Source organism: Gallinula chloropus, assembly GCF_964237585.1.
Source record: "Gallinula chloropus genome assembly, chromosome: 2".
Lineage (NCBI taxonomy): Eukaryota > Metazoa > Chordata > Aves > Gruiformes > Rallidae > Gallinula > Gallinula chloropus.
Window position 1 is genome coordinate 120,618,198 of NC_140086.1, and position 21,644 is coordinate 120,639,841.

The 21,644-nt window shown below is 39.9% G+C and overlaps 1 protein-coding gene across 3 annotated transcripts in view; it reads right to left on the bottom strand.

The window, feature by feature from the left end:
- Positions 1 to 21,644, bottom strand: part of RBMS3 (RNA binding motif single stranded interacting protein 3) — a gene marked incomplete at both ends in the record, with an annotated part of 441,410 nt that overhangs the window by 135,362 nt on the left and 284,404 nt on the right. For all 3 annotated transcript variants that reach the window (XM_084280360.1, XM_084280359.1, XM_084280358.1), the window contains one exon: positions 9,588 to 9,745. In XM_084280360.1, coding sequence (XP_084136486.1) covers positions 9,588 to 9,745 — 158 coding nt within the window. The remainder of the gene's footprint in view (positions 1 to 9,587; positions 9,746 to 21,644) is intronic.

A 21,644-nucleotide genomic window follows, 5' to 3' on the forward strand; every position in this document is an offset into this window, starting at 1 on the left:
GTGCTCTCTACGAAATAACTCCATTGGCACAAATACAGCTCACTTCTCGACAGCCTAGGTCTTTTTTAAATGACTTTATCTGCCATCCTTCAGGTCATGTGGTTTTGGGAAAGAGCAACATGCATCCTGCACAGCTCACATGGAGTTTAAACAGCAGTTTGTTGCCCAGGGTACAAGTTCGCCACAGTTCAAAGGACCACCCCACCACCACAAGAAAAAAGAATGAAAAAAAGGTAAAAAAATCCTAAAATAACCCCCAAAACTTCATCGCTTGATTAATTCTCTGAGTGAGTCAAAGTCTTTTTTCAGTTTATTTCAGGTGGAATATTTAAAAATTGTCCCTTTCAAGTTGTATGACTGCATATCATGTGGGCTGGGCCATTTCTGCAAGCACAGACAGCAACTTAGATTGTTCACTTTGGCTTCATTCAGATTTAACTAAGCGAATGTCTGCACTGAGCCTTTAGAGACTCTTGTCTCTGAAAGAATAAATGCAATAAAAGTCTGTTTTCTGTAGCTGCAGGCGCTTAGTGTCAAACCATGTTATGTTGCACCACACAGCAGTGACAATTTCATTTTAATACATGGGGCACATTTTAACAAGCCAAAGCAGTCCCTGCAAAGAATGCAATATATAAGCTGCCAAGTGAAAGAGACTCGGTGCACTTGATGCATTTTATGTGGGAAGAGAATAAAAGTGAAACCCACAGTGTTCTGGGATAAAAAGGCCATCATTCGAATAGCACTCTGAAAAAGAATGTGCACATTTTCTTCTCGAGTTTCACAATTAACGGCTCTCAAATGCCATTGCCAGCTATCTGTAATCTGGCACACGCTTCGCTTGAAACCGACACTGGCATTATCGACTCCGTTTGAAAAGGCAGCACAATAGACAGAGCCGCCTATACGCGTTCCCTTTCAGATGCGTTGCTGAGTAACAACTGCATCCATCCCTTGTCTCCCCTACCTGAGTCCCCACGGGCTCTCTTGCTGTGCGTGCCTGTGGGTAGACCTTCCCTCCAGCCGCACCAAGGCCCGTCCTGTGGCCGCTCAATAATCAAGCCTATATCTATGGATTATAATCTTCAGTTGTCCACAATACCTGAAATTACCCTTTCAGTCTGTGTTCTTTGGGATAATTAGCTTGCTGACTGACTGGGAAGGATGAGGGGTTAAGGGCAAGCAGGTTGATACTTGCCATCACAATAACCTTGTCTTAGTTCAGTTAACATTCTGATCAACATCAACCACATAGGTGCCAATGCCTATGGCAGGTGCCTGCCCACATGCTGAAACTATCTGCAAACACAGATTCAGTGATTCCTCTTTTCTACTTGTTTTATCTCTAAAGAGCAGCTGCACCTGGGAAGAGGCCAAATAAAAATATATTTTTCGTAGGTCCACACAAATAAATTCTACCTAATTTTTCCTCAAAAAGCTGTGGCACTTCTGTCTTGTAGAATATGTGTAGAAACTCAGGGGAGATGGACAAAAAATGCTTTTTGTTGTTAATTTATTCTTCTCATCTGAGACAGAAATGTTTCAAAACATTGGTCGAGACTGGTATTTAATAAAAACATCACTAACAGGAATGTTGTATCTTAAAAGGCAGTCTCCAGAGGACAGGTTTTCTACAAAAGAATATCATCAGAGTGCAGGTAAATTTGGAGGAAGAGCACTCTTCAATCCTTTTTTACGTGTTGGGGTTTTATTCATAACAATGATTTGACAAATGATTATATTCTGGAGAAAAAATAAGGATCTTGGAAGCTTCAAAAGCTTCTGTTGAAAGACACAGATACTTAATTGTCCTCCTGGAAAGGGGAGGACATCAGCTTCACATGGTTATAAATATTTGCTGCTGATCTGTTTATTAACAAAGTATCATTGACAAATTCCCTTCAACACTATGTTTTTGGTCCTGATCCTAAGAGGATCTTTGATAATAATTGACATTTAAATGCAATTTGGAGATAATAATAATGCATCAGAGTATTATTTCGAATCTGGAAATGCACCACAGAAAGGAAAGAAAATTGAAACCATAGACCAGTTTGTTATATTTTAAAGGTACAGATAATTACCTAAAAAAAAGAAACTAAGAAAAACACAAGATTGTTTTTTCAACTCTATCTACCTTCAGGTTCTGGAAACTAAGTGATAAAGTTCCCAAATACAACATGAATAACTGGACTGTCCATATTCTATTCAATTCGAAAGGAAATCATAGAATCATAGAATATACTGGGTTGGAAGGGACCCATAATTTAAAGAAATCTTAAAAGGAAGACTGCTTTAATGAATATTTTTTTCTATCCAGAGTTTGCAGACTTAAGGTATTTCAATACGATTAGCGGAAGAACAAAAAAATGGGGGTGCTTAAGCAGTATTGCAACTAAATAATTTGATGTTCACATCTTGGTATTAAATATTTATTTCAGATCATTTAAAAAATACATATGACTCTCTCCACAGACCATAGCGGCTCCAAAGTAGTCATTATGTGTTGTTATAGGTAATAGGGAACCTCTACCATGAAAAACAAAAGAAAGGAAAAGTTTTTTTTAAAAAAAATTAAAGCTGTTACACATGCTTATTATAAAGATTGATGTCATGTCAAGAAACAACTTAAATAAAATTTATATAGAACGAATAGTATGATGATTACATAATTATTACATGAGAAATATTCAGTACCATGTAATTACCAGTTACTGGTAAAATGTGGGTTTGGTTTACCTATACCCTACATTAACTTTGCTTAATAATAACAACAATGTAGAGGAGCATCAGAACTATATTATTTTATATCCAGAATAAATATTTAAACTGTTACTACCACATTTATGTTATGACCAGCATATGAACATTGTCGGGGCTTTATATTTAGGAGAGAAGGAATAATAAATGGGGGAGGGGGACAATATTTCTTTACTATTTAAGGCACTTACAAAGATGGAAGTAGGTAGGTAGTAGCAGTATTATGCAGCAGAGGAGTGAGAATAACTGAGGCGATAGTTAGAAGAGACACCAGAGAACTTAATTTCTTTAGCATATCAAAAAGATGACTAGAGGGACAGTTTGATAGCAGCGCCTAAGTACCTTTGTGGGGAGAATAAACTAGGTACTAAGTAGTTCTTAAGTCTTGCTAAGAAAGTTGTGACAAGACCCAGATAAATTCCAAAAGAGAAATTTGGCAGAAACATTTAACTGCTGAGAAGACAATCCACTGGCACACATTAGATAGCAAAGATGTGGCTGGGTTTTTTTAAAGGTCTTCAAACGACTATATAATACTTGCATTTTAGTAAAACTGGGAGTACTTCAACTGCTTGTGATATAAAAGAGGTCAAGGAAAATGAACTTCACGTCTTAAATACTCTAAAGCTTTAAGATAGGTTTGATTAGTATGAGGTTTCTTAGCACCTCCATCCACTTGGCTCTTCATCTGTCTACGGCAGTATGTTCACTAATTTCTTTGATTTATTTTGCCAATTTAATTTCAGGAATTCTAAAATCCTGATACAGAGGCAAACTGTGATTCTCTTCTCTCCTTTGACTGACTTAGGTATCTTATGTCCCCAGCTTTTCAGCTGATAAGAGACTGTTTCAACATGTTTGTGCTTTTTGGTCTGAAACCACTTTATGCTGAAAATCTCTTCCCTTTGACATTTATAGCCTAGGAAGAGACATTAATTTTGACAAGTCCACCTCATTACTCATAATTCTATCTTTTCTCAACTTGTCTTGCCCATATATTCTTCACGTTCAGTCCTGTTTGCATGAACAAGAGGTTGTTTCCGATCTCAGATGAATACACAGAATGTGCAGAAACCACTCTAGTGAGGACAGGAGAGGCTCCTCCTCTCTAGAATATGGTCCATACTGCTATACCTTGCAGCATGACCTGTTATGCCAAGGTGACCGTTTTGAGCTGCCTGAGTATCTCTGCACAGAGCTACAGTGCTCTCCACAGAGAAACCTCTTTGTTTCAGGATAACTTAATGTTATCCTGAAAAAACCTGAAAAATGCACAGCTTCCTTTGAGGAAAAGAACATACAAATTAAAGGCTTGGCTCTCTCATCTTGCTTCAGTGGAAACTGGAAGACATCCATTTCTACTGAAATCCATGCAAAATTTCTATAAATAGAATAATGATCCTGTGGGGGCTCAAAACCTTGTTTCCCATTTTCTGTTGCTCTCTTTCAGTTGCTGAGTTGAATACTGTTTCCAAAGACTAAATTTAAGACATATAAACCACAGACAAGCAGGAGGTAAGTTTAATAAAAAACATATGCAGGCAGAGAAAAGCATCACATTGAAGGTTCTTCCAGAAGAACAAGGTAGGGAAAAGGCAAGGATGAAGCCCAAATTCCCAACAACAAAATGGGTAAACATCCCAATACAGACCCCCAGCTCTGTTATGAAAGGGTGGAAGTTATCTCCTCCTTTTGTTCTGATATGATAGGGACAGCTAATTGAGAATCTCTTGACTTTGGTCATTTACTGGGAACAGCATCATAACATTCCTTTATGACAGTTTGTGTTGGACAAATTTTCTCATGTTACTGGAAAAGAATAGCATGAACACAGAGTCATTTCCACCTAGACCCAGGCTGATTTATGCTACTGTCTTCATAGTCTCAGGTTAAGTATTATACTGGTGCCCGCCAGCAGTGCAATACTTGACTGACTGTCAGCATTTCCATCATAAATTTCTGTTTTCAGAGGCTTATGACTTCGTTGTAAAATGTCGCTTGGGGGGTGAATCTTGCAAGGTCGTTTTAAGTTACAAGACAGCAAACAAAATAAAAAAGTTAGTGGTTTCTACCTCTTTCTTTGCACTTTATCATTTAAAAGGACCTATAAAATGCTTGCCCTGCTGTTCAGCTGACTATTGTACACATATGTATGGTGTTATTAATATTACTATCACTATAGGGAGGATACTTAAATAATGCTTGAAAGGTGTTTTACTGTGGGGCTATAAAATGCAATCTTTATTTCATTGATTCAGTATTATCAGCAAGTCCCTCCTCAAGGTATAGTCCAGTGCCTCCTTGCCCCCTTTACCATGTCCCAAGGACTTCCTCAATTAAATTCACAGTACCTTGGACTTGGATTATGAAAATTGTTCAGCCAAATCTTCTGATAGCTCCTAACTTACCTTTTCACCTTTAAGGGGTTCATAGACATTTTCATGTTATGGAGTCCCACCAATATTTGTCCTGGGACTCAGGCCCACCTTAGCCTCTCTGGCATTTGCTTCTCCCTGAAACTGCAGCTCCATGCTTGGCAATTTTCTTAGGGATGTACTGAGTCAACCAAAATTTGGTCCAGGTTGCAATGTGAGATGGAAATGTGAGGATCTCAGAGATACCACAGACCTTCTCAGCACCTTCCAGTGATGCTGTGAGCCCCTTCCAGGGAGGCCTTTCAAGGGAAATCTACCACCAAAGGCTTTGGAATATTTTACAGATACCACACAAAGTCTTGGGGGCATGTTTGAGATTTCCAGTTTCATCTGAGATATCCAATTATAAAGCGATTTCCTGTGTAAAATGGGACAGATTATTCTTCCAACTGAAAGCTGGAATGATCCTCATAATATCTAAGCCTGCACTACCATCCCAGATGATGGATTTGTTCAAGCTAAATTTATAGCACCTTTTCAACTGCCTTCAATTAAACCCTTGAATAAAGAAGAACAAAGGATTTCCCCTCTTCACAAATGCATCCTTACACTGCCTGGATGTTCTCTATTCCCTGGTGCTGCTGACACTTCTGTGTCTCCAAAGTGGCATCATCACTGATCCTCATAAATCCCCCTCTAAATAGTCCCCCTTTCATTTAGAGAAACAGCATCACCGCTTTGGCTCCACTTTGATTGTGTTACTTTTTTATCTTCTCCCACCTTAACACCTGGAGCTCCCCCTTCATGGGCCTGTGGAAAGCCAGATCTTCCAGCACACAGTTACCTCCTTATAAGTGACAACAAACACTTCTTCAGGATGAAGTTATACATGCTCTCAGTACCTTCTCCTATCCAGTAATTCCAGCCTCCCTCAAAGACCTTCTCACTTAGTCACTACCTCTGATCTGCTTTTTATTCACACCACCACCACTGCTAATATCCTGTTCGCAAAACTCAAATCATAAGAGACCAGATTTAAAGTTATAATCACCAAAAAAAAAAAAAAAGGAAAATCTTCAAATCCAGTTGCTGTAGTATTTTTTCTTTGCTTTTTTTTTTTGAGGATGAAGGACTATGCTTTTGTTCTAAGATCTGAGGAGTCCATTTGAAATTTTAAAATGGAAGATTACTTGACTCCCAGTGTACTGGGTGTGGCTGAGATGGAGTTAATTTTCCTCCACAGCAGCCCTCACAGTGCTGTGCTGCATATTGGTAGGGACCAGGGTGTTGGGAACACACCAGGGTTTTGACTACTGCTGAGCAGCGCTGGCACAGCACCAAACCTGTCTCACACTAGTAGGCTGTGGGAGGCAAGATCTTGGGAGGGGGCACATACAAGACTGTTGACCCAAACTGACTAAAGGGATATTCCATACCCTATGATGTCTGCTCAGAAGTAAAAGCTGAGAGAAAGGAGGAGGGAGTGGGACATTCATTTGTCTTATGGAGCAATCACTATGTGTACTGCAACCCTGCTTCCTGGGAAGTGGCTGGACATCTCCTGCTGATAGGAAGTAAAGAATAAATCTTTTCTTTCCTTTTCCTTCTGTGTGCTATTAAACTACTTTTATGTTAACCTATGAGGATTTTTCCATCTTATTCCATGCCCCATTCTGCTGACAAGGGCAGTAACAGAGCAGCTTGGTGGACACCGGGTGTTCACCCAAGGTCAACCCACCATACCCAGCAACAGGGATTTGAGAAACACCTCCAGTTTTAAGTCTTGTGATGAAATCCTCTGTGAGGACAACACTGTGTGATATTCTCTTTTCAACATTCAATCTCATGGCAGACTGAACTCAAAGCTTCTCATCTGCACCACCTCTTTTCCCAATTCCTTATTTGTAGCAAATATTTCTTCTCCCTCCTCCTCATGATTTCTCTCTCTGCTATCTGATAGGCTTCATTTAGTCCCAGCTTCTGCTTGCCAGTGTCAGCAGAAATCCAAGCTTCCAAATTATATGAGCAACACAAGCCCTGAAGAATGCCAGCTCCCATGGAGAACCTGGAGCCAGGTAGCACAGCTTTGAAGTACAAAGCACAGGCAAGACGTGAGACAGAGGCAGGTATCCAGAAGTTACAACAGTTCCCTTTCAACTGGATAGACTTCTGTGGAGCCACAGTTGGAGTCCAAAGCTTCCCTCCTCTGGCCCCTTGCTCATAACTCTCCTCCTCAAAATCTCCTCTGGGGCATACCTAGGCACAGTTGGGTTCAAGTGACAGTGAAATGCTCCGGAAAGTTCCAGGAAAATCTGTTCAGTTGCTTTTGAGGGAATGTAAAAGAGAGGAAATATTTTCACAATTTAAAAAAAGAGAGCTAGCTTTGTACATACACACTTTATAGGATGTGGAACTTCAATGTGGACAGACATTGCTCAAATAATTTTGATCCAAGAACATCTGAAGTTACCTGGGTTATAAATGATTAAGTAGCCACCTGCAGTACTGTGAAACTGCTAATCATACCCATTTAGGAGAAAAATCTGACAATAGCTGTCTACTCTAAGTCTTTGCTTCCGATTACTTTTTGAATATACTTATTTTGAGATTGACTATTCACATAATTGGGCAGAATCAAAAGTGATTTTTAATCATCATAGCACTTAAACAACTTTGAAACATCGAATTTCAAAACTGCTGGATGCAGCATCCTTTTAGTGTATGCAAAGTTAACTTTTTCTCCTGTGCTTGTGTGGCTCAGTTGAGAGTTGTGCTAAGCAGCAAGGCATGTTCCACAGGCAGGGAAGGTATACTGTGATAAATGGCCCCAAGTGGGAAACTATAACAGCCAGGATCACCACACAGGTTGCTGATCTGAACTTCTGAAATCTTATCTGGGCTGAAATACAGCAGTCATCCCCTAGCTGCACCGTGAGCTCGCGGTGTAGGTACGCTAGAATGAAAGCTTCGTGACCACCAGCAAAGCTAAACAAATCCATCTATTTGGAATGACATGAAGGAAAAAGATACCAAATAGCACTTTGTTACAAAAAGAAGGTCAGGTGGTTATGTAATTAAACCTTTTATTGATGATTCTGCAGACAAGAGGCAGCATTCAACTATGGTTCTAAATTCCTGGATTAGCACTGGCCTCATTTGAATCAATGAGAGATCTGCTGCATGCTTAGATGGAGCAAAGATTTTTACCTCTCTGGCATTTGCATGATGAATTACAAAACCTTCATGTTATATCACTGAAGGTTTTTTAAAGTATGTTACGTAATTAAATACATTTCCACAAACAAAGTCAATTTTTAAGATGCAAGTTTGCCCATGAGTTACACTAATCTATATTTGGCGAGCTCGAAAAATTCATGTTGTTATCTGCAAGAACACATAAGAACGGCGTGTCATCTTTTAGCATAAATGTTTTGCCTTTTTCCATTTGAATTCAGACAATATTATCTTAACACTCTTTGTGCATGATGATCTCTGGCAACAAGGACAAAGGTAACACTACAATGTCACTTATCTTGCAAGCTACCTTTTTATCATAGGGTACCCCATTTCACTGAGTGGTGGTATGACACTAGCAGAAGTGCCATGATATATAAAGACACATATTTCAAAAAACATTCACAAGATGACTAAGGCATTTCACCTCCTCTACAAAGCACAACGTTACAAATAATCTGTAGAAACAATGATTTCAGGTTTTTTCCTTTGTCTTTTGAAGCAGAAGACTGAGTTACAGCACAATTGCAAATTTCTCTTCTTATTTGCTTTTTCAGTACCTTTCTATATATAGCATTCTATTTCTTTACAAAAGAAAATTATTTGATTTAAGAATGTTTCAAGCTGAAGAGAATCTATGTAAATATTCCCTGAGAGTAAACATGGAAACTTGTCTGTCTGTACTGACAGCGAACTACATGGTAATAATATGTTGCCCATTCTGTCTAAAATATCTGACTACTCCGACAGGGCTTGTTATATGTAAATATTTCTTCTTAAGCTCTCCTCACAGGCTTGAGTTCCCTGCAGTTTTCAAGGAAGCCACGTACCTTCAGTTATAGTTCCTCCCCTTTGCTCTTCCAACTGCTAAATTTACTCACTCCAAAGCAAAATCTTTGCTAGACATTTAAACAGTTTCTTCACTGAGTTTGTGCATTTGGCTGTAGGACATTTATTATTATCCAAGCTTGATACTGCATACATAGCTCACTATTCCTAGCAGTTTTATTTACATATACATACACACAACAATCTATTTTTTAGAGCAATTGCATTGGTATTCTTCAGCTCAGTGGAAAAGTACAGACACACAATCTGATAAAGGTGCTGCTCTGCATTTTCTGCACCTGTGAGGCTAAGGAGTTACAGAATAGACAGCATTTGCAAAGGACCAAATCTAAAAGATGCACATGAATCAAGAAAGATTAAAGGTTTCACCTGGCAAAGCCGACTCCTCTGCTGACTCCATTAGCATCTCTTAATATTCTGGTGGAAATGACATGTCCAAAGGGTTTCAGCATATTCTCCAGTTCCTGCTCATCCATGGAAACAGGTAAATTTGAGATGTATAGATTTGTAGGATCTTGCTCTTGTTGCTATGACAAAATAAGAGAAATATCCTGTTAGGCTTAGCACAATAGAATAGCTTATGGCTCATACAACGAGGGCTACTCAAAATAAGACCAAGTCAAGAATTTACAGTTGCATTAGAAACAAAGCTGGGAATCTGTTCATGACAAAAACGTATCTGCCAAATTACTGCAAACTCTCATGCATGTGCTTAATTCTGTGCGTGACTGCCCTTACTGACTCAGTGACACCACTCATTTACAGAAAATTACTCTCATGCACAAGTGTTCTTGGGTTTTGTGTCCTAATTTAGCAAACAGATTGTGGAAAAAAAAATAATTCCAGAAATGTGCTCACTGTTAACATAAGTAAAGAAAGAAAACTCAACACATGTTTTAAGCAGATGTGCTTTCCAGCCTGCAGACTTCCCATTCAACCTGCTCATCATGTGCAAGGTTGGTTGAAAACATGGAATGCTTTTCATAGTATCTTCTCCATTCCTCCCGCCCCCAGAAATGTCTTGGTTGATAATGTGCAACAAAATCTAACTGGGCAGGGGAGAGTTCTGCAGTTCAACCTCAGGTCCTGGTGAGATAGATCACACGCTTATTCTCAGATTGAGTTACAATATCTTGTAAAATAGAGCCTGTAGCATGAATAATTGAGAAAACAAATTTGAAGACAGCTTTCTCTTTCTATTTTGCATTTTTAGGCCTAACTTTCCATTCTGGCAACCATTCCAACTTCTATTCTTGCTTGTCGAACTACTGCAAAGAAACATGAAAGAGGCATAGATGCTGTATGTAAAATAAGTGTATTAAAGCAGTAAATAAAAACCTTGTCTACAGACAACCAAGTCTTGATTACATTAAATCAATTTAGTTAAGCTCTCGCAAATTTTCATGGCTCTAGTTCCATTTTCATTGATGCAAGCTTTACATAATACCCGATCACCTGTCAGTACACGCCTGATTGGGATCAGGAAAGACTACAGAATTTCAGCTAATTCTTAATAGCTAAAAATGTAAGATACAATTCTTTATGCTGTGCAGCAAGCCAGACAATACCTGTACCTGAGTCTTCTGAGACAGATTTTTATATTCTTTTTCATTACTCATTTTAATGGACAGAATTAATTTGTATTTGTTCAATGCTGAGATGTCATCATATTGATATGACAGCAATATTACCTGGTTTTGCTATGAGGTTTCTTAGAGTAACAATCTGCAGTAGTACTGCTACCATGTACTGAAGAAACTACACAAAGTCCTACAGTCGTCTGCCCTGGCTTAACTAAACGAGTTTCAAACTACACTCCATTAAAATCAGTGCAGATTTGTCTTGTCAAATACAAAGAATCACACACGTTCTATTTCTAGAAGATGTATGAAGACAGGACAGAACGAGCATGCCTGCTCCATCACTGTCTTGCACATTCAAGGCTTCAAAAATGGAAGAAGTCATTTCAAGCTATGATTCACGCACCCTGTCTTTGCAGAGGTCCCTTCCAAGCCCTATGAGTCTATGGTTCTATGATTCTATGACTAAAGAAAGTATCGCTTAGCTAAATACCCTGATCATAAGCCAAAGGAAGTTTTCAGTTTCTCTTACCCCAGGCTGAAGGGAACTTTTAGCCCCTTTTGGATGAGAAGAAAAGCTGCAAATTGATACCCCAAAGGGTCCAAAATCAGGAGGCGTGCAATGCTGTTTTTAGGTCAGAATCCAAATTATGCAGTAAGAGCTGCGAACACTTGCCTTTGGACATGCTGCTTAATGCCCGCTGCATTCTAGCTTTACATCTCCAGACCCATTACACCACAAAACAACACATTACCATGCAGGTTGAATTCCCCACTATTTTACAAAACAGAAATAAAAGAACAAAGTAGGCACATTTTCAAGCTGCTGTCCATAAAAATGTACCCAGTTATTACCATGTCTTATAAAAGGAGGCAAGAGAAGAGGAAAACCACACACACATACGAACAATGAACTTACTGCAAATTGAACTGAAGTTAGAAACCCCAAATCTACAGTAACATTCTTTCTCTTCCCAGCCGTCTTTCCCTGCAGTCATCTTCCTTTTTCTCACTTCAATTTACATTCATACTGATCTGACAGCTAGTTCCTCTCCAATAACCAAAAGATATTAGTGAGGGGTCAGAACTGGTACAGTATCAACAATGCAAAGAAAATCATGTAAAAGGTCCTGGAGGGAAGGTAGGCAAGAAAAAGAGAGGAACATGAGCTTCAGATCACACCTATAGCTTTAGGAAAAAACCAAACAAAATCCCAAAACATTCTCTTTCTCCTTTATTTTTTTTCCATGTTTTTCCCTTCTTCTCTGTGCAAACTATTTAAGCTTTATTGCTTGTTACTCCCCCCCCCCAGCTACAGAAAGAAAAGGAAAGATATAGGAGTTAGGAAGCATCTTTATTGTTGTTAGTACTTTGAAAATGTGAGCAATGGAGGCAGTTAGAGCAGAGGCGTTACAGAAGCAAATCAAAGTAGAAAGCTTTGCAATTCCAAGAGGCGCAGTTTTTCAGAAATAATCACACCATCATGCAAACTTCTACCCTTTCATTGGTTAAGGACTTTGATTAACCACCCAATCAGAGCTCAGGGACTGACATCCCTTGTCAATATTTAGGAAAAAAACTAATGGTCTTATGCAGATGAGCTCCCCATAGCCAAAGGACAGACTAATATGAAAAAAGCAGAGTTATGCATCAGTAACTGCACCACAGCCTTTGCTTTCACTGAAGCAATTCCATCCCGCAGAATATTAAAATGAGAATTTTTCTTTTGATTACTCAAGTTTTCAAGCTGGGGCAAACAAAATAAATAAGAACCACTGCCAATGTGTCTTGCCTCTGGAGTAGGAACACGTAAGCCCTTTAACTGTGTTAGAGATTAAATGCCTTTGTTTTAAATATCCATGGAAAGTTTAGCTACACACTGAGAATGAATGAAAGACTAGCAGGCCATAGTCACTCTCTCACAAGGATTTACCAAGCATATCTTATATCAAAATGATAAACAAGAGCTGCAAGCAGAGAGAGACAGATGAGGCCACTCGTGCTACTTCCTCAATGGAACAGCGTTTCCTAAGAAAGGAAAAAAATCCACATTATTTTTCCTTACTATACAAATATAACATTTAGAGAAATATCCCTTTCCTTTACAGAGAAATATCACCCCACAGACGCCATATCTCACACCACAAACTGAAACAAGATGAAATGCCTTCCTAGCAACCTAGCCTGGAGCCAAGCAGGCTTTACAGGAGGGGTGCAGAGCAGGGCTGCCCTGCCGTCGCACACCCAGACCCCACAGCCACCTACCCTCACAAGCCCCCATTTCTCAGGCTCAGCCCCCTCCCACCCCAGCCTTTGGCACTGGGGTTCTTTGCAGTCTTTCCCAGTTGTGCAGAGATCCCCTCTGTGGCATGGAGGTGCTGACACGTGCTCCTCACTTTGCCTCAGCCATTTCATGCCAGAATCCCTGAGCTCCTGCATGATCTATTTGTGCACAGGATGACTCTAACCAGAACTGGATGTCCAAGCACCCGACAAACAACTAGCCTTTCATAATCCCAACCAGTTGACAGGTTTGTCTTCTGTGCAGGATCGTGTCCCAGAGCTGCAGGACTGATGGGGTCTGTGGTGGCTGCATCTGCACAGCATGGCCCAGCCCGTCACTGGTTCATTTCATTCTTCCTATGGTTTTCACCAGACATTAAAAAATGCTACTTCCCGCCTTAGGGGAACTAAATTCCCATTTATTATTATGTCTGGTCCCAAACTGACCAGGCATCAGTGAGTGAGCTGCAAGTCATTCACGTGATACTCATGGCCACTTCAGAACTAAATTTTCCTCTTACACCCCCATTATTAGGGATGGGAGAAGAAGGGGTAGAGTGGCTGAAAGCCACATACTACCCTCAAACATCTCTAACAGCGCCATGTTTTGGATATCTCGCAGCTGGCAGGTTAAAACCACCACAGTGGAGCCACCAGCTGAGTGGAGTCCCAATTGCCACCTGGCCTCTGCAGTTCCCATCCCACTTTCCCCCTTCAGACTATGCCAGAGACACCAGGCTATTCCCACACCAGAGGGGAATGACACACCTCTTGACAAATTCTTGCCAAAGCAGAGTGGCCTCTTGGGTTTAATCCCCGCGTATGATAAAGGGGGACCAGGGCCTGCAGCTGGCTGCCACCCCAGTTATTCACAGAAGGAAGGGGCTGCTGGGAGTGGCGTAGGGCTTGCCGCAGTGCGGTGGCATGGCTCCTCTGCCTTTCCCAGACCCTGTGTGCCAAACACTTCTAATTAATGGGTACAAGACCAGGCCAAGTTGCTGTTTCTCAAAGGGAGCGGGAAGGCAGCTGTGGAGCCTGCTGTGTGTGCCAGCTGCAAAAGCATCATGCTCAAGGCATGCAAACTTGCACGCACAGCCTCAAGGCACCACCAGCCTGCTCTGGGCTGTCCTCAAAGACGTTAATTTTATCCACGATTTCCCATTTGACAGCCCAAGGAGGGTCACAGTTTGCAAGTACAGCTTGCACTTACAGCACAGCCCCAGAGAAACAGGAGTGAACTCATCCAGATCACCCCAACCCTCTGAAATCCTCCCACAGCCTCACATCCTGGATTGAGCTCATTCTGGGGTGCTGCCCTGGGCCAGTCTTCATGGGTACACCAAGCGCCACAGAATGGGCCAAAACCAACAAAAAAGAAATTAAGCCAATTGAAGCACCTCTCCAGACAAGCGCAGAGTTTTTTGCAACTCCGTTTTCTCCCACCCCAGCCTGTTTCACTATCATTGCAGCCCAAATACCTCAGCTGCTTGATCCAGGGGCATTAGCTGCATGCATGCCTTGTAGTTAGGCATTCCTGGCTGGGAGGTCTATGTAACTGACACTCCTGAACTGGCCACAACCACAGCTAGAAAGGTTGAAAATCGTGAATACTGCAAACTAACAGCACGTCAAAAGCAAGTTTTCAATTAGCTCAGAGCATTTCCAGCATTCAGCAGCAGGTGTCCCACTGCAAGGCTCTGGAGTTTAGTCAGAAGAAGTCGTACTGGGGAGACAGCCAGAAATTTTGTCACTGCCTTTTAGCAAGAACTGGGCCAGTCACTCAGCTCCCAAGGCCTGCGCCAAGGAAGCAAATGAGGTTTACAATGCAGAGGATTTGAAATGCACTACACCAACAGCATCTGAAATGGATAAAACCCAGCGGAGGGTGTGCTGCAACTCTAAAGTTTGCTCTTTGCTTTGCTGGACCCTCCCAGCCACTCTTGAAAGAAAGGACAAAATTCAGATGGGATTTTCCTTCCCATCTTGAGATAATCTTTGGAAGCAACGCATGAGAAGTTGAAAGAACAATTCCTGCTGGTGTGAGAAGAGGCTGAGCCTCTTTATGTATGTTTAGTAATGCATTCTTTCAAGACACATGTGAAGGGAGTGGTGGGCAGTTTTTGGCTGCATTATTTTTTCCCAAAAGGAATTCAAACATGTTGTAATCTCAGCAGGACTGAAAACTGGGTGTGTTTGGTTTATTTAGGAATCATGTGTATCAATTCTTTTAATTCAAGCTAACTTATTTCTCCTTATAGCAACTTGCTCTCAGAAGCTAAGCACTGGTTTTATTGGTTCAAACTATTCCTTTTTCCATCTTCCAAACCTATTCTGAGAATATAACTTTATATGTGGATCAATATGACATTCTGAACTCCTTTTTTAAAAGATATAATCAATATTTATATTAATAGACCATATGCTTTTCTTGTCTTTAATAAATTGAGACTTCATCTTATTAATATTGACACAGGTCAATATTAAAGCTAATCTTTAGAAGCAGGTCTTTCTGAACATTTTAGAGCCAGGAACAAATCAACCTCAATTAGTATTTTTCCCAGACCAGTTCATCTCTGCCTAATGGCCACTGCCCAGGTCTTCAGGCTCTGTGCCTGACTAGTGTCCTTTAAAGATCTGGGTTCAACTTTCATCTCCCCTTAACATAAAAATAGCTAGGCTTTTTATGGAAAAAGCCATTTATGTGGAACCAATTTTATGAAACCAGATCATCTATATGGAAACATTTCTATGCTATTTCATAAATTTTCCAGTGTTTGCTCAGTATTTTGAAAACTATAGTTGTACAGTAGCATCAGTCTCATCTTCAGTTTATTAGATTATTTCTAAACTGGATTCTATACAAGCCATGAGCTTAAATGAAATTTGGCAGAAGCATGTAATACTTCTCTCAGTAGATTCACATTCAATATCTCTTGTTATTTTATTATTTACTGTTTACTTTTTTAGTACTGCGGATCATGAGAACTTTCCAGGACGTCTGAAATAGACATCCATTCCAAAGCTGATTTGATATGCATTTGATTGGATTCGCACACCAAAAATTTGAATTAAAATATTTCCTCCCCACCCCTGTTTATTCCTACTGCTTTTTCACATTTATGTGGTGTATTTTTGCACATAGGCAAAAGATGCATGGTTTTTAGACGAGTAAAGTAATGAGAACTTACAATTCAGATGTTTAATTTCAGATCTAATACCTAATGTCTGCAAGTAATATTTGGAGAACTTCTCTCTTCACGGACCTTTCCAAGCATGGCAGGATGCTTCTAACTTAGTTATCAGAGTTAGACAGGATGAATAATGGCTGGTGGTGTAAAAGTTAAAAGAAAGTCACCCCAAACTCCACCACCTCCCAGTTTCAGAGAAGTGATCCAGGAAACCCTTTCTCAGCAGGGGTGAGAGGGAGGGGTTCTGTGCAGTGCTTGGGGACTGGGATCTTGCCCACGTACATCCACATGGCACCTGCAACTCAATGAAGATACACCTGTTCGTATTAAGAGATAGAAGTCCCGATTTCAAAGATTTTTTACATTATGATTTCTTTTATAAAAAGAAGGAATGAACAAGCTAACAAACCCACAAGAAACGTTTGCTGTAGTAGTGGTCCAGGTCATACAGCCTCACAGAATTGCTAACGACAAATTTTGAGCCATCACTGCAGTAACATGAGGTGAACAGAATGAATCGAGTGCAGCTGCCAGGGTTCCCTTTGACTTTTCACTGGCTTATTTGCTTCCCTTTGTGGGGGCGTATTTTTAACAGCGTAGACAGCTAAATCAATGGCCAGTTAACTATTGATCCCTCGCTGGTTTCGCTCTTTTGTTGAGCAGCACACCAAAAAGCTTACAGGACTGTACAGAAAGACTAAACTTTACATGGATTTTATTAGTGCACTAAGTACTGATAATCCAATAGATACGGTAGAAGGAAATTGGCAAATGTGATGCTGTCCACCTTGTCAGGAGTCCTTCCAAAACTCTTTACAGCAGACACTGCCAGAAGCACTAACTATCTCCTCAATCAGGACCGTGCTGGAACACTGACGGGTTCACAGGGAGCAGAGCAGAAGCCACTGGGGTATTAAAAGAAGCTTATTTTATTTAAAGCACCCTCACAAGAATCTGTGTGTTGTTTGGCTTTCCAGTGACTCCAGTAAGTCAAGATTTAACATCCTGAAATGTTAAATCTCTCTTCCACCCTGATACATCTACTTCACAGTAGCCCCTGTGCCATTTAGGCTGAATGCTGACTATGTTTGGTAAACCACCTTCCTTCCATACCCAATCCTACCTGACTTTTATACTACCACAGTTCAAAATTTATTAGCAATGTGGGTTTTCCACAGCACGGCAGGACATTCGGCCTCAGCATAATTATGCAACTATTGTGCAGCAATAATTAAACCAAATCCATCAAATGTTATAAATATATCTAACACTGTAACTGCAGCATGCATTTTCTGTATAAGCTTGATTGTCAACAAGTCATGTCAAAAGCCTGTTAACGATGACAAGGACACTTTCTGAAGACACAGTGATTCTGCACATGAACACAGAAATCACAAGTGCTATTTTGAAGAAAATGTTTTCCCAATGATCTTCAAAAGCATTTTATTGTGATTTGCATAAGTAAATTTAAGCACTTCTGAGCTTTAAAATAGCACAAGAACTCCTGCCATTAGGAACCTTTTGCCTGGGATCAGCTGGTGTGACAACTCAAGAGAAATGTGCCTTGGACCCCCAGCTTCATTGTGCCATCACTGAAACTCTCTTTGCAGTTTCTTCATAACCAAGTCATGCTCTAAAATTTGCTCTACCAAATTTTGTCCAAAAATTTGCTTGTTTGCAAAGAAGAGAAAAAGTATTGTAGGATACTATTTGTCACAAATGCCTGTATCGGTTCCACAATGAAGTAATGTTTATAAGTACCGTTTTAATTAAAACCATGAACTTTTACAAGAGTTCACAGTTTATATATGCTCAGGATTTCTTCTCACTGTGCAAACCAAGTGCTGTGCCGTGCTGTGTAAGCTGGACTCAGCTTTCTTTTAATTAAGTTTGTTCATGGACAGCACAGCATTTGCTAAAGCTAAATATCGTTGGAACCAAATTGTTATTGGTCTGTCCAGCACAGAGCTGCTGCAGAAACTTCCATCACGCATTTCATCTGCCAATGGTGATTTGATTCGTCCTTCATTTTGTGTGGCAAATAAGGACTTGAGTCGCTATGGTCACTGCCTTTAGAGTGTTGTATAAGATACATGGTACCTCCTTTTACTTTCACAAAATACAATCATAGCCAGAACTACCCCAGATTGATATAAAAAACCTATTTCTCATAGTTGTGCCATTACGAGATGAGATTTTTACAAGTCCGTCCTTGGATTTCCTAGAAACACATTTCCATAATGTCCAACTTGCACAGCAGGCTGCAGACAAAAAGGCAGCTCAACTCCTGCAAAAATCACTGTGTCACTCTGTCTCTGAAGGCTATCAGTCCTCTCCATACTGTCTCAACGATCGCTTAGCTATTTATATTGCTGTTAAGTAAAACTCAATTAATTACCCTCAGATTAGCTGAAGCCAGTCTATAACAATTTCCGAAAATGCTACATATTCTCATAGCCAGGAACCCAAAATTAGAAACCCACTGATGATCTCTGGAAGGAAAAGGCTGATTTGCTGCCATCCAAGTGGAACACCTTACCTATTTATTTTGATTTGCCACCAGCTGCATCCTAGTGAACTTAAGATGCAGTGTCCTATTGCACGTTAGAAAATACTGCATCAAGTATGTTTATTTGCTTTATACTATGCTGGGTTAATGACATCCTGATTGATGTATATTTTCCAGGATTTCCTTACCAATATTTAGGCAGGAGTCAAGTCCTTTGCCCCTGCACAGAGTCAATGAATCTTGCAACTTAACTCCTACTACTCTACATTCTCCCTGACTTGTGTTTTACATAATACAACCCCCCAGAAAAGGTGTGTTTGTACATGTGCACATGTACACTTACACAAACAGAGAAATAAAAGCTCACAAAAGAGCTCATTTACTTTACAGAGGACATAGTATAAAATCAGGCCACAGCATCAACCTTCCATTGTCAATGAAGGAACACAAACAAATTTGAGCTAAAATGCCGTATGAACTAAAACAATAAAATTAAATTAACAACTTAAAGTGCTCGTAAGAGATGGTCTTGGAAACATGCATGAAACACATTCTGCAATCTTGGGTTCTTGTGATTGTTTGGCACTTTGAAGAATACTATACACACATATAGTGTTTAGTAGTGTTACTTACTTCAGTTCTTAAAAAAAGATCTGCAGTGCCAGTGACACTAATTAGCTGAAATGCAATTTTTTAAATATATAAAATATTCAGTGCAAACGTGTCCAAAACTGTTATAATACCTCTAAAAGAAAATTACAACAAATTTTGTACTACTTAAAATCACAGTCCTCCCAAACACCTGACATAAACACCAGGAGTTACAAGATGGAACTCAGACAATAGAAAAGTTAGGCACTGGAACAGGTTGCCCAGCGAGGTGGTGGAGTCACCATTCCCTGGGGTGTTTAGATTGGATAAGGTACCTAGGAAGATGGTTTAGTAAGTAATATTGGTAGGACTAGATGATCTTGGACGTCTTTTCCAACCTTAATGATTCTATGACTCTGTGATTCTATGAAAACTCTTTAACGAGTTCTACAGTTCTTCTTTGCATAAGCTAACGTCTGGAAAATTATGATCACAGATCCCAAAAAGGAGGAGTGTCCAAAGCAATGCAGAGTCTAAAATAACACTTTAAAATACCACTGGATTTCTAGAAGATCTCACTTCTTTAGGCTGTATTTGTCAAAGTGACAACTTTCAAGCCATGGTCTGGTGATACCTGGAACTGATTGGGCTGTTCTATTTTTCTACCTCAAAATTTCAAGCAGAAAGTTTCTGCTCTCATGATAGTAACATTAGACCAAAGGGATTACAAATGGTAATGGAAATAAATGGTTTTCTCCCTAATGCACCTCATGATACAATAAAGACACTTGCTTAGTACAGATAGAATCTGGCATTGAAGAGGACAAACTTGAGTTCCTCAAACAGTAGATAAAAGCAGTCAGATCAATCTGTGGATAAACCTCTCCTACATAATTTGTGAAGACTGTGCCAGGTATTAGAGAATGCACACTGCTCCCTAAGCCCAGAGAAGGAAGCCATGGGACTTTCTAAATGACAGGAGTGTGGCAGGGGGAGAACTTTGCTGTCTGATTTTCCAGTGGCCACAGGATCTCGTAATGAAGTGGCAGAGGCACAAGTTACAGATGTTTTCACACATCCATAGCCTGCAGTGGACAAGGGCGACTTTAGGACTTACTGTCCACTATTTCTAGCAGCTGTCCTCCCAAAGGACAGAGTATTTGCTCTGTCATGACCAATCCTTCTCTAATTGAATTTTAGAGCCAAATTTTCATTGGTCTCACTTGACAGTATCAGAACCTGAGCTTGGAAAATATTTTCAAAACTATATTTAGATTAATAAAGATGCAAAAAACCCAAATGGATGCATCTCTTTTGATGATATTTGTGCATGTATTGTTCACCTTTAATATTTCCTTTCAAAGCTGCCAGCAAAACGAAGACAACAAATCTCTGTGATGGTACATATGCATACAGGGTTAAATTATTATCAGTACTGCATCTATCTCTAGATCAATAGGAACTTAACATGTTTCTCTTGAGAAGCTTCTCTGGGTTAGGGCAAAGTCAGGAAACTCAGATTTCTTCATGTAAAATTCAAAGCCTTTGCATTTAACTGTTTACATTTGCTCTAGAAAAAGACTGCAGCTATTAACGGTAGTAAATTACCAGCACTGGGAACGCATTAGAAGCATTAAGAGGATTTTTTGGGACAGTATAATACTTTTCAATATTTGACCTGTTGACTCAAAGGCGAATTCAAGCAGCACACAGATCCCATGTGATTGCTTGTGAAGAAAACGGAACACTTTCTTTTGTCATGTTTTACGTTACTTCCTATAAACCACAAATGAAGTCAGAATTTTCTTGTCTGGGAATTCCTGTTGGGATAAAGGTTGAGGTCTACTTAGCCTGAGTCCATACAAACTGCTAGAGAACGGTTATTCATCTTGATGAACATGCCAGAAATGGAAACCTACTAGTCCTTGAGGATGCATGAATTTTCAGGGAGTCTGGATTCCTTTAACTACTACAGAAACTTAAGGAAAAAAAAAATCTACATAGATACTGCTTAAGGAAAGTAAAATCCACCATAAAACACAGCATTGACAGTTTTATTTTGAGAAATCTGTATTTAACACAGACAAAAATACCGTTCCCATTTAAGATCAGGCACAACTCACAAAACGTATACTACAGAAACACTTTTCCTAAATGCACTGGATATAAAAAGGCAACCAAGACACGTTTCAAATGTGACAAGGGACGGTTAGCGCTCAGAAGCACGACAGACATAGCACTACTACTACTTTTTCTAAGTGTGTGGAATTCCCAG